A 16,588-nucleotide genomic window follows, 5' to 3' on the forward strand; every position below is an offset into this window, starting at 1 on the left:
CCAAGGGACTCCCCCCCCCACCCCCCCAACTGTGGCGCAGGAGCAGTTTGAGTGGGCTCTGGTGACAGAAGCGTGACGCAGAGCTGGCAGGGAGGCTGTGCTGGTGCTGCGGGGTAATCCGTGCCCCGCTGCGCTGTGCCAGCCAGCAGATGCCGGTAACACCAACAGTGATGGGTGGCAGGGGTCCTTGCCACCTCCCCAAGCTCCCCCGTCCCGCTGGAGAGTGCCCTGGGGAGCCGCTCTGCTCCTCCCCAGAGTCACCCCCGCCGCCTTCCCTTGTGGTCTGTCTCTCGCAGCTCGGTGAAGGTTTCAGACATCCCTGTCCTGCTTTTATCAACCCTGATGGCTCTCCTGCTCTGAGTGCCTCTGAGTCACTCAGCCTGCTTGCCTTGCTCCAGCTCCCACCCTGCAGCACGCCACGGAGGCTTTACAGGCAACACGATTGACACGGCAGGGAGCCAAAGTCTGCAGGGAGGTAACCATGATGATTACTTCTTCATCTGCAAGTGCACCAGACGCACCGAGAAATAAAAATGACTGCTGAAGCAACAGGAGAGGCGGAGAGCAAAAGACTTCCCAGGTTGCCTTGTTCAGTCCCCGCAGACACTACACCTAAAAACAGGGATGGAGAGGAGCTGCAGGAGGGCTCGGGGACAAATAAGCCTGGAGGGGAGGAGGAAACGGAGCAGAAAGGAGAAACAAGGCATAAGGCTGCAAGTCTTGCGCCATGGGAGCAAGATTTGAGAGGGGTCCTGCAGAAAGCACCAGGTGCATCTTCAACACCTACCCCTACAGCATTTGGGAAGGAGCGACATCCCCTCCAAAGACAACTCTCTGTCTCGGAAATCCGCTGTTTTATAGAACAAGATTCCCTCACGGGGAGGAAAGTGCTTTCCTTCCTACAGCTGACCTTGAACACCATCACCTCTGCCATATCTGGATGACCTTCCAAGCCCTCCTTGAAGGCTCATCTACATGTCCAGATTTCAACTCCCCGCTGCCCCAGCTACTCAAGCACTACTGCGTGGCCTGAAACGTCCAACCCTGCGAGGCTCTTGCTTCCTCCTGCCAAACTCATCCAGCGCTTGGCATCTGCAGCACCACGTAGGGACCCCAGGAGCAGAGCCCAAGCACTGCACACAGCACAACGCTGCACGAACTGACTGTGTGGGATCAAGCATCAGTTAATGGCGAGAAAGCAAGCTTTACTCACGCTCTGATCCTTCAGGAGCCGACAGCAAGAGGAAGAAATGCCGGTCAGCAGGATCGGCCAGCACAGTTGGGATTACACACTGAGGTTTTGTTTTCAAACTTTGCTCGGTTGTGGCAGGGCTCTTTAAGGACCTAATCTCCGTGTGACTGTTCCCAGCACCAGCCGTGCCCCTGCGGATAACAAGGACTTAGGGAAGCACTGTCTAATGACGGCTGCGCTCTCAGGCGGGCTGGCTGCAGCTCCGCTGTGTCTGCGCTGCCCCTGGCCATCTCCTCCACCCCAGCTAGATACTCCATGCTTTCCCAGCTGCCCCTGTTTGAGAGCTGTTTTCTCTCAATAAATACCCAGAGCTGCTCACAGCACACCAGAAGTAAGGAGACAAATAGAGTTAAAGCAGCACGGTTTGGGCTAATGGCTTAAATCGTCATCAGAACCTAGGGTGGGTAGTGCTGGGCAGAGATGTGGGCACCACTAATGCAACTCAGCTGATCCAAACACTCCTGTCTGTAGTGGTTGTTTTGGGGCTTTTTATGATACCTATGTAGGAGAGACCAGCTAAAAGCAAGTGCTGTGTTAATGCAGAGTATATTCAGAGGCATGATAAAACTCAGTGCACACCACTAATCAGTCATCTGACTGGGCAATGCCTTGTGATACCATACCTGGTCTGCAGGACTAGCTAAACTGCTCCTGGTTCCCTTTCTTGGGATTGTTAATTAAAGTAGAACTTGTCTCCACTTTTTAATAGTGCTCTGCACACCTACCTCGGGGGGGGGGGGGGGGGGGGGGGGGGGGCAGCAGCGTCCCCAGTATCCCCGCAGCAGGCGCACTGGGCTGGGCGGTGGGTCTTCCTCTCTACTGTGCAGCCAGATTAGTTTTAAACATTCACATTCCAGTACAATAAGAGAAAACTTCTCCCCCAGAGCGCAGGCTGCCACCTTTCAAACAAGGTCAGACACCGACCTCCTCCCCCACTGCCAATGACCTTATTAGCACCGATCAGGGTTCTAATAATATCCTGCATCGTAAGCAGGCCATCTGCCGTAACATTTCACTACAAACTTGGGGAATTGCTTAGTTTGAGTATGCTCATGTCCCAGCAAGCCAACTGTCCCCCCTCAGGAATATGCACCTTCCCCACAGCTTTAAGCTAAATGTTGCAGAAAGGCACCTCCAGCTCCCAGCTTGGAGCTCAAGCACGCAGAGAACAGCACAGAGCCGTGCCCAGGTGCTGGCTTCAGACAGAGGAGGTAAAAAAAAAGCAGAGTTAGAGGTTAAAAATCCATCACTCCAGCATCAACAGCCTCCAACTCCTCTGACGGTGGGGACATCGAGTAACCACGTCACTGAAACCCAAAACCAAGGCCAAACACTAACCAGATGTTCAGAGAATCAGAAGTAAAGCACCAAGGCTGCCGAGAGCGGAGATCAGTGTTACTTTTGTGCCATGTACTTTCTACTGCATGGATAGCAGAAAGATTTTATTATCCTACCACGTTAGCTATGGTTAAGCTGAATATTTTCGCTGCCATTATAGGAGAGGGGGCTTTTTTAACAGGTAGACTTGCAGAAGAACTAACTGTGTTTGATAGCTATTCATTTAGAAGGAGCCAGGGTTTGAAAAGCTTACTCAGTTAGGACATCTGTCTAAAACACCCAGAGACTTGTTACTACAGTAGCTCAGCTCCACTCAGTCTTCAAAGGCATTTTCTTTGTACTGCTCCTGTTGAGGTCAAAAAGTGCAATTAGGCACAGAGACTGACATTACAACACTAAAGTGGCCTGCATCATCGCAGGGCTTTGAAAGCTGGCTTTCCAAATCCTTGGCCTTTCCTCTAATCAAAAGGCCATCATCCCACATGGCATGAGAGGCTACGTAGGGCAAACAAGGGAGTCAGTGCCTGGTTCTCTGCTTTTTTATGAACAGTAATAAACCAACATTAATAAGCCATAAGTGAAACTGTGCCTGTATGGGGCAACATTCACCCAAGTGCCTCAAAGCATTTATTTTAATACCAGCATAACAATATTTATAGGGGCATATTTTCAAAGAGCTCAGCTCCTCGCTTGGAAATCTAACCACTTATTTAAATGCTCTGTGGGAGATGTCAGATGATGGGCTCTCCAGAAAGCCTGGCACATCTTGTTTGTATTTGTTTTAAAGCTTCCAAACAGCTCAATTACATAAATGCATGTTACTGCACCCTCCTTCAGATGGGTGAACCAAGTGGCAGAAAGCTATTGTCAGCAAAGGGATTTTAGCATCAAACTGATGCTATGCCGCTGAAGAAATCCACCAACTCCACGTGCCTGTTCAGAGTCATCCTCCTCAAAGGCATCTTCCACTGCCTTTCCCTCAGCTAGCTTCGCTGGGCTAATGCAGTCATGAGCAAGAGAAGCAGCTAGGTAGCTTTACTGACACAGCAGCAAGACAGGACACCATGGCCAAGTGTGGCTCCATGTATACAAGGATCCTCTTTGCCCCAAACTCTCTCCAGGGACAGGGACTTGCAGGTTTAGGGCGTCTATTTGAATCCCAATGTTAGCTACTGCTATAGATCAGGGCTGGAAGATGTAAAGCTTGAACTTCCTTCCCCATGTGGATCTGGCAGTGCCATGGCTTGTAGCTCGGCACCTGTTGAGGTGCCAGAGCTTACTGTACAAACACACAACCCTCTGTGCTCCCTTGGCCAACTTCTGACTCACAGCCACGCAAGAGTAAATGCAAGAGCTGCCGCAGCTTGCTAGCCGGGCTTCAGCGCCCCATCTCCCTCCTTCCAGTGCAGAGGAAACGCTGGGGCTTGCAGAGCACCGTGCTGCATTTGCACTGGGTCACAGGCACAGAGCTTGTGCTTGCAGATCCGAGCAGACTCGGCAGGACTGCAAGCCCCAGGTGCATGTGCTGAGCATGTGCAAGGAAACTTCCAAACTGGAAAGCCAAAGGTGGCAAAGCAGACTACCACAGGCAGTTCTCCCCCTTTGGAGAATGGCTGGGGACCGTTCCCCCCTCTCAAAACCTGATGCAACAGCTCACTTCAGCGCTACGAGCTCTTTGCTGCCCACAGGAATTCTACAGTGCTTAAAATCAGGCTTAAGTATTTTGCAGAACTGGAACCTCAGTCTGGAGGGCTTTGCCCTTAAAAAAGGAAAGTAAGCCTCAGGAGCAGGAGGTGGCATGCCATGGCCCATGCAACATTGCAATATGCCCATAAAAGGTTTCAAAATGTATCTGCCTAAGCACACACAGCAGCTCAGAAGGGTTTAGAGTCACATCCCAAAAGAATTTCTCTTCTGCTTTTTTAGGCAAGTGTGAGCAGCAGTCAGCACTTTACCATCATCTTCCCAACCAGAAAACCAAGGTTACTCTTGGCTGATATTAATAATGTAAATGCTGCTGGCTTTATCCTTTGGGGATGGTGGTTTGCTCGCCCCACAGGGAGAAGACTGGGGCAATGCGAGCTGCTGACAGGAGCGGAGGCCCTGCGTTGCCAGGGCTGGCTGGTGAGGACAGAAGAGGCTGGCAGGAAAACACTTCTGCTGAATTTGCTTGGCCTGCCTCCCCAAAGCGGCTGGCCTCCAAAGTGCGGTCTCAGGACAAATTTGTAGCCACTGCTCTGCTTTCCAATACTTTCAAGGGAAAATGCACACAAGTCTGAGGCCCAAGGAAAAGCTGTAATAAATTAATTCATTAGCTGCAGGAAGAAAGAAAATAAGGACAGCGGTTCCGTGGCTGCCCCTTGCACCAAGAGTGCCTCCCAGCCTGCACCCGCACCTCTGCCAGCCCCTTGAACCTGGCCCAGGGACACCACACATGAGACTGGCACCCCCAAACATCAGGTAATAGCAATGGCATCTGCCCCTTTGGAGGCAAGCCCTCAGGAGATATGTGGGGTCAGGAGGTCTGGGGCACAGACAATACTCTCCATGTTCAGAAACAGAAGACCTTTAGAGGACATTTCTACAAACACAAGGCTGGACCTGGTGTTACCCTGTGGCCGTGCACTGCCTTAGACAGGAGATCTGTTCAGCGTCCCCCTGATGAGTCAAACCCCAGCCTCACCCCAGCGGGGGCTGCCCAGCCCTCAGGCACTCCAGGAGGGCTGCCAAGACACTCCGCTTACAGGTACCCATGGGATGGCAGAAGAAGAGTCCCAATGAATTCACCTTGCAGCACAATATGGGCAAAGAGCCACCAGGGTCCCTCCCCACTGATGCTTTGATACTCATCAGGCCAGAGCCACCCCAAGGGCAAGACCACTGCCTTGGAGACTCTCAATCCCAGGCCTGGCTTCAGCAATGCCACGCAACGGGCAGGGGAAGAGCCACGTTGCCTTGTGCCATCAAAGGAGTCAGAAGTGGGACAATGCAAGAGAGCCACCAGAGGTGGGAGAGGATGGCGGGAAGAGACACACTCCCCTCCACAGGAAAACGTGTCAGACAGGGAGAAAAGTGTTCAGAAGTGACTTTCACTGTTACTGGTATTCGTGGATGAATGTGTTCATGTTGACCAAGCCTGTACAACAGTCCTACAGCTTTACATGGGGAAAGCAACACAGATGCTTAGATTTGCCAAGCACCCACTGCACAGCAAATACGCAAAGTTATCTAATATCCATCCTCCACGTGAGTAAGAGCCTGAGGTCTGTTAGGTAGGCCAATCTGGCCTATGAGGGACCAACACTTTCAGGAGGAAGCTGTCCAAGCCTTATCAGTTAAGAAAATGTGAACTCCAAGTATTTAACTATTGCTACTGCTACAAGTGTCACACTGATAGCTTTGGAGGGCATTTCCTTTCAGACAACTCCCTGCAAGCTTCCTCATAGGCTTTTAACATCCACCTCTGTACTGACGGCAGCAACCTCTGTACTGACTGACTGGCAGTTAACAGTGTGTCCCCCTCCAGCTCACATCTCCAGGAGCCCCCAAGAAGCCCTCTATGCTGGCATGGGTCTCACTTCTCATGGTTTCCATCAGAGCTACACAGTACTCCCAGCACTTCCTCCACTCTTCCAGCAATGAGCTGAGAAGGGAGCATCCCTCCAAGGTAACACCAGAACTAGACTACACACCAGGAAACCTATGGACATCCCACCTTTTTTGCCATGTTACTCTTGGACAACACCAGCTTTTACAAAGCACACATCCTTGGAAATGTAAAGGCTAAGATAAAGTGTTCCCTGCTGAGGCTGCTCAGCTGCAGGAAGACCCAATAGAGATAAGGACAGGGCCAACCTCTTCTCCCTCCATAGCATGCCTCAAAAATCACCTGCTTGCTTTAAAGCACAGATAAGGAATTCCTGGCAAGGACTTTGCCTTACATCTTTGCAAATGGTTGGCAATAATGAGATCTTCCTGCCCCTTGCTGTCTATTGCTGTCTCTGCAGCACAGTCACCAGGTAGCACCAGCCTGTTTCCAGTTAAACACATTCATCACTCAGCACCTCCACACAGAGCCAGGACTAAGGGGATTTCAGCTCAGACACTGGACTTCATGTTCAGCATCTAAGGCACTCTGTCCTCCTGCTAACCCTGTGGTAGAGGCAATAACCTGCAATGGAGAAGCAAAGGGACAGCTCAGGGCAGCAACCTTTTAAACTACGATAGCAAGATTCACCAGTGCTCATCTGTCATGGTTCAGCTGTCAAAAGTCACAGATAAATGAAGTGAGACTGCTGGGACATCAGAGAAACCTATGGATAATGCTAAATAAATCAAACACGCTCTGCACAGATTTCTGTCCTACAGAAAGATCAGTTAGGTAGATTAAAGCAACAAGGTTTATCTTTCCCTGGGAAGTTGAACATGCCTAGGGAGGTCACACACCATCCAAGTAACCAGCCTGACCCCAACAGAGAGCATCTGCAGCCCAGACACCGGGGCAGGCTTGGGAGACGCTCAGCCACAGGCACTGCCAGGTGAGCTTCTCCGTCAGTAGTCTCTATTCCACAGCTGCACCGAAAACCTTCTGGAGACATCACAGAGAGTATACACAGCACGTGTGCCAATTAAATTACGCTGCGAAAACACGGAGCTTGTTGTAACCTATACACAAGAAGGGATCAGACTTAAATACTGTTTTTTCATTTCAGCTCTCTTACTCTCCTTGAAGTACCACTCTACTTCAAGAGAAATACAATAGCAACAGTTCTTATAAATAAGTCTAAATACATTTTTCCCTGCTTTTAGATGTTTGATTCACTAGTTATAAAAAGGCACTTATGATGTGCCGTAAGACACATGAGCATCCAGACAAGACAGAAAGCTGCTGCAAATCAACTTCTCATCACAAATGCTGTCACCTTAATGACCCATGGGAAGTAAAGGTTTCTCACAAAGGTGACTTGGCTCAACATTGTTCATCTCGTTTATTTGCATCTCCATTACATTGAGCGGAGTCGTGCAGAGTGTCTCCAAAAATATCGCTATGGCTTTGTTTGCTTTCTTCTTCCTCTGTAAGAGCGTAACCATATGCTAAGTTTAGTCGGTGTTTTTAGTTGTTTTCTAGTTTGGAGTTTATTTAAATTTAAAAAAAATATATTTGATTGCAAACCAGTAACATGTCAGAAATAATTCTAGTGAAGTCAGCATAAACCAGGTACAAGTTAGCATGAAAACTGTAAGGAACAGCCTCAGGTACACCAGTTTCAAGATCATATGGTAAACTTACTGCCCAAGCACAGTAAACTTTTTAGATTGCCATGGGACTTTGAGTACTATTACCAGACAATAACACTTCTTCTAGAAAACACACAATTTAGACAAAACTGTACTTTTAACTCCTGATTTTTTGCCTGTTCACAGACAACTCGCCTTTTTTATATATATAGAACTGCTTTGAAACACATAATAGCTTAATGATGTTTTTTAAATTAGACCTCCCAAAGTCAAAATTCATAGCCCTGAAATTTTCACCACACTATATTCTGTCTTTCAAAATGCTCTTCAAAACTGATTTGCATATGGAAACATCTACACTCATAAAGCAAATTTAAAAAAACAACAACACACCCCACAAAGCTGGGCTTGTAATTTTTTTTTAAACCATGAGTCCATAGTGCAGATAGCCAAACTGCGAGCAGTATAAATCAAAGCCTCTGTGAACACCTGGTGTGCATTACCTACATACAGTTTTATATAATACATCACTATCTCCTAATACCCATCTCAGCTTACTGCTCAATTAGTGTTTCTAGTGACCAAAGAAGGTGCTTTTTTTCCCTTCCTGACATCTTTAGAAACCAAAGAACACAACTAACAATTTGCTGGCCAGGGAATTAAGAAGCAGACAGGCTCATACCACGCCTGCCTGATCCAGCCTGAATAGGAAGGTTAATGACTTGATGAGCGCTTGCAGACAGCCCACCACAGTGCCATGACAAGCCTTTGTAGGAATTGCCACGAGCCAGCAAACCGTGTCCTGACCCTTGTAGAAAGCACCAGCTATGCACGGGATGGTGCACACCAAGCCTGGGAGAGCAGCCAATGAATGAACCCAAAGGCCATCTGGGTTTACAGCAATGACGCTACGCTCCTCTCCTTTGCTCAAAACGTCTCAGAGGTGCCACACGACCTGCCTAGGAGGTACTGCAGAGCATCGGCCACTGCCCAGCAGCCCTCATGGTCACTTCTGGAAGGGGGGTGGCCCAGTGGTGGCTAGCTCTCATGCCTCTGGACTGCCCTCCACCAAGCAGTGCAGCTTGCCCTTCCATTCACGCAAATTAATTCAGACAACACTGTTCTTCCAGAATAACGAGGGGGGAAGCGTGAGTAGAGAGTGAGAGCTCTCTTGGCATTTGATTCAAATCTGTGAACAGCTTCTCACAAGGAACTATTTTTAAGTTTCATATCAATCTGCTTGAGAAAGGTTCCTTCTGCTGCCTACAAATGTGCAAACTCCCCCTTCGAAGAACCACAGCTCAGGACAGCAAGATCCAGCCCTGCACTTGCAACCTAATCAAGACTCAATATTTCACAACCAAAGCATTGCACAACCACAAAACGCTCCTGCAGAGCATGCCCTGGTGAACCCCACCCGAACATCAGTGAAGCTCCCCCATTACCTTCAGGAGTCCTGTGTGTTCTTCACAAGCTTACAGGTAGCACACATTCACCCGTGAAACAACCCACATTGAGGCAGCCTGACTGCTTCTGGAAGCATTACTGCTCTTACCACTGCAACAAAGGCAGAACTGCTATATGAGATTGAGGGGGGGGGGAATAAAAAAAAAAAAGAATGAAAAAAAAAAAAAAAGAAAAAAGTGAGATGCAGTAAGCGTATAGATGCTGTGCATGACCTGACCAGCGAGGTGAAACCATTGTATGCTGGGTTATCAGAAGTTCCTGTATGAAGGCATTGTTCAGGCTTAAGAGGTCTGTGAGAAAAAAAACAAGGAACAGCACTGCACAATGGATGCAGATAAGCAACCTCTGAACAAAGCCCTGGGCGACTGCAAGACAACGGGGAGAACTTATTAGAGCTGCAAGCATCCTATATCCTGTCTCCAATAAAGCAACACAGATGTTCTGCTAATGCAGGTCGTGAAAAGATGAAAAGAGCACTAAGCAGCTATTGAGCCTTCCCCAGGAGGGAGGGTCAGTGTTCAACAGCTGTCGGAGGGAAACAGCAACTGAGCGCACAAAGATGTCCACAGGATGGGCAAGAAAAGCCTCTTTTTAACAGGTATAAGAATGTAACATCTCTCTATTCACCAGTAAGGAAGGCCACCATTATGACCACAAGCCCCTCGATACCATTGCAAACAGGGCTTTGCAAGTCCAGCTCCAGCCCAAGAACAGAAAGACCATTGTTCCAGAGTTTAGTCACCAGGGCAGTTATCTTCGCTGGGAAACGCATGGCGTACACACATACACAGAGGCCGCGGCATTGGGGACTGCAGCTCTCCATGGCACAGCAGAACCGGGGTTCTGCCCAGTGAGACCAACCAGAGCCATGGGGCTGGAGGAAGGAAGGGCTTCAAGACCCACTTATTGTTTGGGAGGTGGGGTGCAGAAACAGCCCCACCATCAACCCTTGGCCACGTGCTCTGCATAGTCTGACCTCTCCTCCCGGTGTACTTCTCAAAGGCAGAGCTGTCGGCCCTCCACGAAGCTTTCCTAAGCCTGAAAAATTTGTTCCTTGAAAAATTCAGGCCACTTAACTAGCACATACTGGGCATCTGCTACTGTGTCAAGAGGAAACTGCAATGAGAACATTAGTTAACAGCCAGTTACACAGGAAACATGCTGAGCTGTAGAAGACCATACTCTACTCCTTTGGCATTTTTTGCTTTCTCAACATGGTGTTGCCCATCCCATTCCCTGCTGCTGAAGCAGATGAAGCAGGAGAAGTGTTCGCTTGTGCCAGCGGATGGGATTTGAACCCCAGCTGTCCATACACTTGGTCCTGCACATCTCACAGCCCCAGCTGTGCAGAGAAGGGCCAGCACAAAGAACTCGGGCGCACTGCAGACTGTGCACCCCAACCAGCACACATGGGGAGTTGTCACCCACTGAGTGACACTGGACTACAGCGCAGCTCAGAGCCAAGCCAAGCTGAGTGGCTGTACAAGGGGACACCTCCCCAGGACACTGCAAACATCAGGCAAGTTCTGCAAGGGGCATGGTACTACCCTACATGGCATGACAGCACTCCTTTCAGTTCACAAATAAATGCTATAAAGTGTAAACATATTAATCTCTTTATTCAAAGTATCTGCACTGCCACTGGCTAGAATTCAAAAGTTTCAAGGGCATAAAGAACATGACTTTTTTTCTCTCCGATAAAAATATTTTTGTCTCTCGCTGTCAGCAAACCAGCAACGTAAATGAACATTTGAAAGTCACTGTATAACTAAGAGTCATTGCATATAATCAGATTCAAAACAGCAAAACCAAATGCAAATAGGAAGCTTGAACTTCTTGGTAAAAGGGAACAGAATTGAAAATATGAAGAAGCCACAAACAGTAATAAAATGGGTAAACCCATGTTAGACCGGATCCAGCCCTGGTCTGAACCTGTGCATAAATAATTCCACCAGTTCTGTTACTCATTATGTTCATAAAAATAAAACCAAATCTTTTCAAGCAACAGTTGAAGTCCAAGGGAAAACTTTTAAGCTTGTAAAATTTACCAGATTTCTTCTAGAAACTCAAACAGGTTAATTACTCTGATCAAAACATTAAACACAATGTCAAGAGTTCTCAAAAGCCATCAGTCATCTATATTGTATCAGGGGTTTTACCATCCAATTTAAAACACCTTTGAGGAGCCACACCTTTGGGAAAAAGAAAAGAAAAGAAAAAAAAAAAAGGATGTTCCTCTCCTGAGAACTGCAGTGAAGCGGCCCCAAACAGAGATGTCCATCTGCCCATTCTGCCCCATCCCCTGCCCCGACTCAGACCCCAGGTGTTTGGTAAATTTTTAAAGTCACCCCTGGAGCTCCAACAGTGACAAGCAACCAAGAGCCATTTACTGCCTGCAAAATTGACTCTGCAAAGATAAGCACTAGCAAAAAGGCTGATCTGTAACTCAGACAGGCCTAGAAGAGCCATCACGTTTGCATGTCCCTTGCAGAAAGCATTTTCGCAACACCCATTTTTCTGGGAGTGCTGCTCTCCAAATATTTTGGCTGTTCCTCATCTACAGGACGGCGTTAGAGTGCATCTGCAACTCTGTCTCCAGGAAATACACATAAAGCTGATTCATTATCTTAAAATGCTGCTTTCATTTCTGCTCATTAAAAGCACATTTCAGATCCCTGTGCCGAATGCGCAGCCGATGTGCTCTGGACACAAATTAAAGCACTAGGTTTCAGTTCTCTACTTTTCTCATTTCAGTTCCATTTGCTGCCCACAACGTGCATTCTCCATTTCGAGGACAGCTATATCAGACCTGAGCTACCATCGGAAAACACTCTGGATAAAATCCTCTCTCCCCCTGCAATGCCTGGCACTCCAGGCAATTGCACTTGATGTCAGACCCAACCTAGATTTCAGGAGCTACATCCCGCACCAGCATAATCCTCCCTGCAGAAACAGAGCAATAAACAGTTGTTCTGCACAACCCACACCCCAGCACGCCGAGCCATTCAGAAGAGAAGGAAAAGCAAGTGAGCTTAGGTAATGCACGCGTTAGACAGTCCTCACCTTTAGGGAGTCAAAGCAGGCAATAACTCGACCATTTTCCACATGGCAACTCCGTGACGGATGGGCGAACTTGCACTCTGCATCAGACCGAGAACAAGTACCTCTCTGAAACTCTCGACACACTTCTAACGTCAGCCATTTTGTATCACGAACCAGGGAAACGTTTACAGCCATATTAAAAAACAAAAATTAAAATGCAAGCAATCACACCCTTCTTCAGGGCAGTATTTACTGCTGATCTTTTTTTTTCTTCTTTTTTTTAAAAAAAGGGTAAAAAAGTGAATTCAAGTTAAACGTGAAGAAATAACTAACTTGTTGCTTTGGTAGAACTCCTATTCATCAGCACTTAGGTTTTCATTTAAGTCAAATCGTGTTTGTTTAAACAAGAATTAAACATAAAGCCAATCATAAAATAGAAATCTTATCAGAACAACTGAAAATCAAATTAGAGGCCAGCTCCTAAAAGTGCAATTGTAGAAGTTAAAATATAAGTGTTATATTTTGTGCCACTGCCGAAGTTACTTGCAAATAACTGGCAGACTTTCAAAAGAATTCTGTGCTCTCCAGTTAATGGTTTCAATTATTCTTGCAAAAAGCCTATGCTGCTGGCAGCACTTCAGTTTGTGGAATGGTCTCGGTCCTCGGGGAGAAAACTTCGGGGTTTTTTTTCCTTCTATTTCTTGCTTCTAAAAATCACGGTTCGCAAGCATCAAAACGAGCAAAAGGACGTCTGAAATTTTTTTCTCTTTCTTTCTTTTAAATATTTGCTACATACTCGGGGAAGGAAAAAAAAAAAATAAAATGGCTGAGCAAACTGCGTGTAAATGGGGAGCAAAAAAAAAAAAGGGCAAGGCTGGAGGAGTTGCCGTCAGGGCACGAACCGCAAGCAACGCCGAATTAAAAAGAGAGGGGGGCGAGGGGCAGAGAGAGGCAGCCCTAGACAGAAATCCAAGCAGCGGTGGCTTCAGGAAAGGCACTTTTCAGCAACCTGCAGGAAAAAGAGAAATAGAATCAGCCACGAGCCGACGGTCGCCCCCGCTCAGGCGGGCGCGGAGCTGCCCGGCCCCCGGCGGTGCGGCGCGGCCCCGGCAGCCATTGTCGATACCAGGGGCATTTCCCGCACCAAGCTGCGCATGGGAGGAGGAAGCGACCAATGGCGTTTACCGTTGCAGCAGCAGGCCCGGGCAGCCGACCAATAAAAGAGACCGTTTCATAGCGGCCCAGGCTGGTAGACGCTGGGTTTTGTGCCCGCCGTACGGAAAAGCCCTTCAGCCCCACGGCCCGGCCTGCGGGGCGGCCCAAGGCCCGAGGCGCCGCGCGACGCCCGGCAGCGCCCGGGCGGGGACGGGCCGAGCCGAGCCCAGCCTCCGTCCAGGCTCGGCGCGGCGATGCGACGCGCCTGTCCGGCGATGTTTCGGCCAGCCCGGCAAGGCGTCCCGCAGGGCCAGCAGCGCAGGGTGGGCTGCATCCACCAAGCAGCCCTGCCAGACCAGGGAAGGATTTTTTTTTTTTCTCCATTAACTGCCCCCTGCCTTTTCTGTAGGAAACGTTCAGGCAGGAAGAGCAGCCGGTGGCTTTCTTGTATACAAAGCAGAAGGAGCTGCTACAGCTCAGTCCCATAACCACTTTGCATTTTTAAGGTGTTTTATTTAACCCATCACTAGCTGCAGAGCTGTTCCAGCAGCAGCCTGGGATGACACATGAAGACAAATGACTGGTTCACAGTCGCTCCTCTATGAATTCAGAGCCTACAGAACTAAAAGCAAACCTGACAGGGAAACCTAAGCCACACACACATGGAAAAAGTTAACTCATTGCTCACAGCTGTAGTTTTCCACCAGACTAAAAGGCAACTCGAATTACTCTGACTGCAGCAACTCGTGTTATACAATAAGCAACTTTCAATGCATTCCTATTCAAGGCTTCCCTGGCATCCACTAAAATGTTAAGCCTTCCCTAGAGTTTCCCATTCTAATATTAGCTGTACCAATGCCGCCTGGTAGGATTGGACTGTTTCCAAGTTCCCAAAATCCAGCCCTTTATCTTCCTAAAGTACTGCCGCCCAGTTTTGCAAACACTTGACAGGCACGGGATGTTGCTCGTGTGACTGCTATTAAGACTTCAAGCTTTCGCAGGAGAAGAGCCTTCAACTACAAGAAAAGGAAGCTTAAATTCCTCTTTTATTATTGGTGTGTTATTGCAATTACACTGATCAGTAACTGAAACCTACTGGAGCTGGAACAGTCAAACAATGCTACCAAGGAAGAAGTGTGGGAAGAGGCTGTCAGCAGCAACAGGGGGTGGGGCACAGAGGCTGTTTGATTCACAGATCAAATTATTTCACATTAAAAAAAACAACATTTGTTAAACCTACATTGCAAGTATTTCCTAGGCTAATTAAAGTCAAGTTCATAACAAAAACTGCCCAGATCCTTGCAATCCAGCTTGCAGGATCAGCACAAAGGTTAGTCTGACCCATGCTTCTGGAAGGACCTTTGCATTTTTGCACATCAGGTGGGGAACAGAGACTGCAAACATCAGATTTGCTAGGCATGTTTTAAACTTCAAAGGGAAGGAAAAAAAGCACATCTAGCCATGCTCATGTCTTCTGGGTTTTGTAAGGAACAGAGATGCTCTAAATCAATTCTGATTTTGCAAACAGGGCAAATTCATACAGGAATCCCATTCACTGATGTGTGGGCTCCCAGTCCAAATGAGCTCAGCAAACAGGAAAAGATGTGTGGAAACCTTTCTGCAAGGGAGCTAGGGACTGGCTGGGTGCAGCTCTTAAAAACGAGCTAGAACAGGTCAGATATGGGTGGGGATTAGAAAGAATGCTCTCTTAGAAGCTACTCTGAGCAGACTGAAATACAACCATCTTATGGATTGTCTATTCCACAGGCAGGGAAGCAAGCATCTGTTAATGCTGGGGCCTGAATATGGTGGGTCTGAACTTAACACACAGCAACAGAAAGATGCACAGTGTAGTAACGTCTGCCACTTCCCAGCCCTTCCACCTTGAGAAATCCCGAAGAACATAATAAAACAAACATTCACCCTCTCACCCGTGTAGCTCAGGAGTACACATGTGCACACACGTGCACACACACACAGGTACATGCCTGCACTAAGCTGCTCAGAGTCCTCAAAATGAAGGTAGTCATGTTAATGGAAGATAAGTCACATGAATCCTACAAAATATTAAACCACAAATATTGAGACACTCAGATTATGTAACATGGTTGATATTATTCTTTTACAACTCTTAGGGAAAAGGAGAAAAAAAAAAAAGAGAACTGAAGAAATACTTGCTGATGTCCTGCTGATGGAAACTGAGAAGGGACCCCCTGCCCCACACCCTGCAGAAGGGTACACTTGTCTGTTCAATGCACAAGAGCGGGTCACAAGGAATATGCTGTGCTATGGAAACAACACACCTTCCTGCAGAAGGACAGATGATCATCTCAGACCGTGGGACTAGGGCTCCTGTACTGGGGGGAGCCAAATAAATGAATAAAATATTAATACCAGGGGCCTCAATTCTGTAGCCTGCATGCCAACCAGCAGAGCACAGCAGCAGCACACACTTGCCCCCATCACTTGTTTGCTGTGTACTCAGGAGAGCACTTAAGCACATGCTTAACTTTGAGCATGCTGACAACCTTACTGGAAAGAAGAAAACCTGAAGCATGTACTTAAGTGCTTTGCTGAATCAGGGCCTAAATAAATGAATCTGGTTCGCAGGTTTATCAAAGCTGGGAGGCCAGCAAGCACAAGCAGCAGTCATCGCATTTCAGCTTACGTGATCACAGCCCAGAGGAGCACAAGGTAGCCTTTTCTGCAAGTCAACAAATACAGTTCTGACAATGTTTGGAATGCTGCAAATTCCCTGTCCATGTGGCCACAGGGAAGCTGAAAACGAATGCACGCAGGGCTGACATCACAGCCAGTGCTGTATACTGCTGCAGCGAGGCTCCCGTGCACACCACCAAAGGATAACACACATCAGACAGGAACCCGCCACTGACACTATAAAAGCTTCAGTTCTCCATGTTTCAACTCCTGGAAGCAAACAGTTGCAACCATTCTCACCACGATGCATCCTTACAGTTCCCTTGTATTACCCTTTATTGGGCAGGGGGGGAGGAACTGGCATTTTATTCCCTTTGTTCTCCCGCTTATTTCAAATGGGAGGAATAAAAGCATCCACGCCAAAACCAACATACAACA

The 16,588-nt window shown here is 47.9% G+C and overlaps 1 protein-coding gene across 8 annotated transcripts in view; it reads right to left on the bottom strand.

The window, feature by feature from the left end:
• MBNL3 (muscleblind like splicing regulator 3) overlaps positions 1–16,588 on the bottom strand; it is a 98,957-nt gene that overhangs the window by 51,571 nt on the left and 30,798 nt on the right. For 4 of the 8 annotated variants that reach the window (XR_012777254.1, XM_075512756.1, XM_075512758.1 and 1 more), the window contains exon 2: positions 12,359–13,346. The exons of 3 other annotated variants lie outside the window; for them this stretch is intronic. Coding sequence is in view for 4 of the 5 variants with exons in the window: in XM_075512756.1 (XP_075368871.1) it covers positions 12,359–12,532 (174 nt within the window). In the remaining variant the exon portion in view is untranslated. Of the gene's footprint in view, positions 1–12,358; positions 13,347–13,522; positions 13,542–16,588 lie in introns of those variants that run through there. One more of the 8 variants, XM_075512760.1, reaches the window with a different exon arrangement.

The sequence above is a fragment of the Mycteria americana genome, chromosome 10, assembly GCF_035582795.1.
Source record: "Mycteria americana isolate JAX WOST 10 ecotype Jacksonville Zoo and Gardens chromosome 10, USCA_MyAme_1.0, whole genome shotgun sequence".
Classification (NCBI taxonomy): Eukaryota; Metazoa; Chordata; class Aves; order Ciconiiformes; family Ciconiidae; genus Mycteria; species Mycteria americana.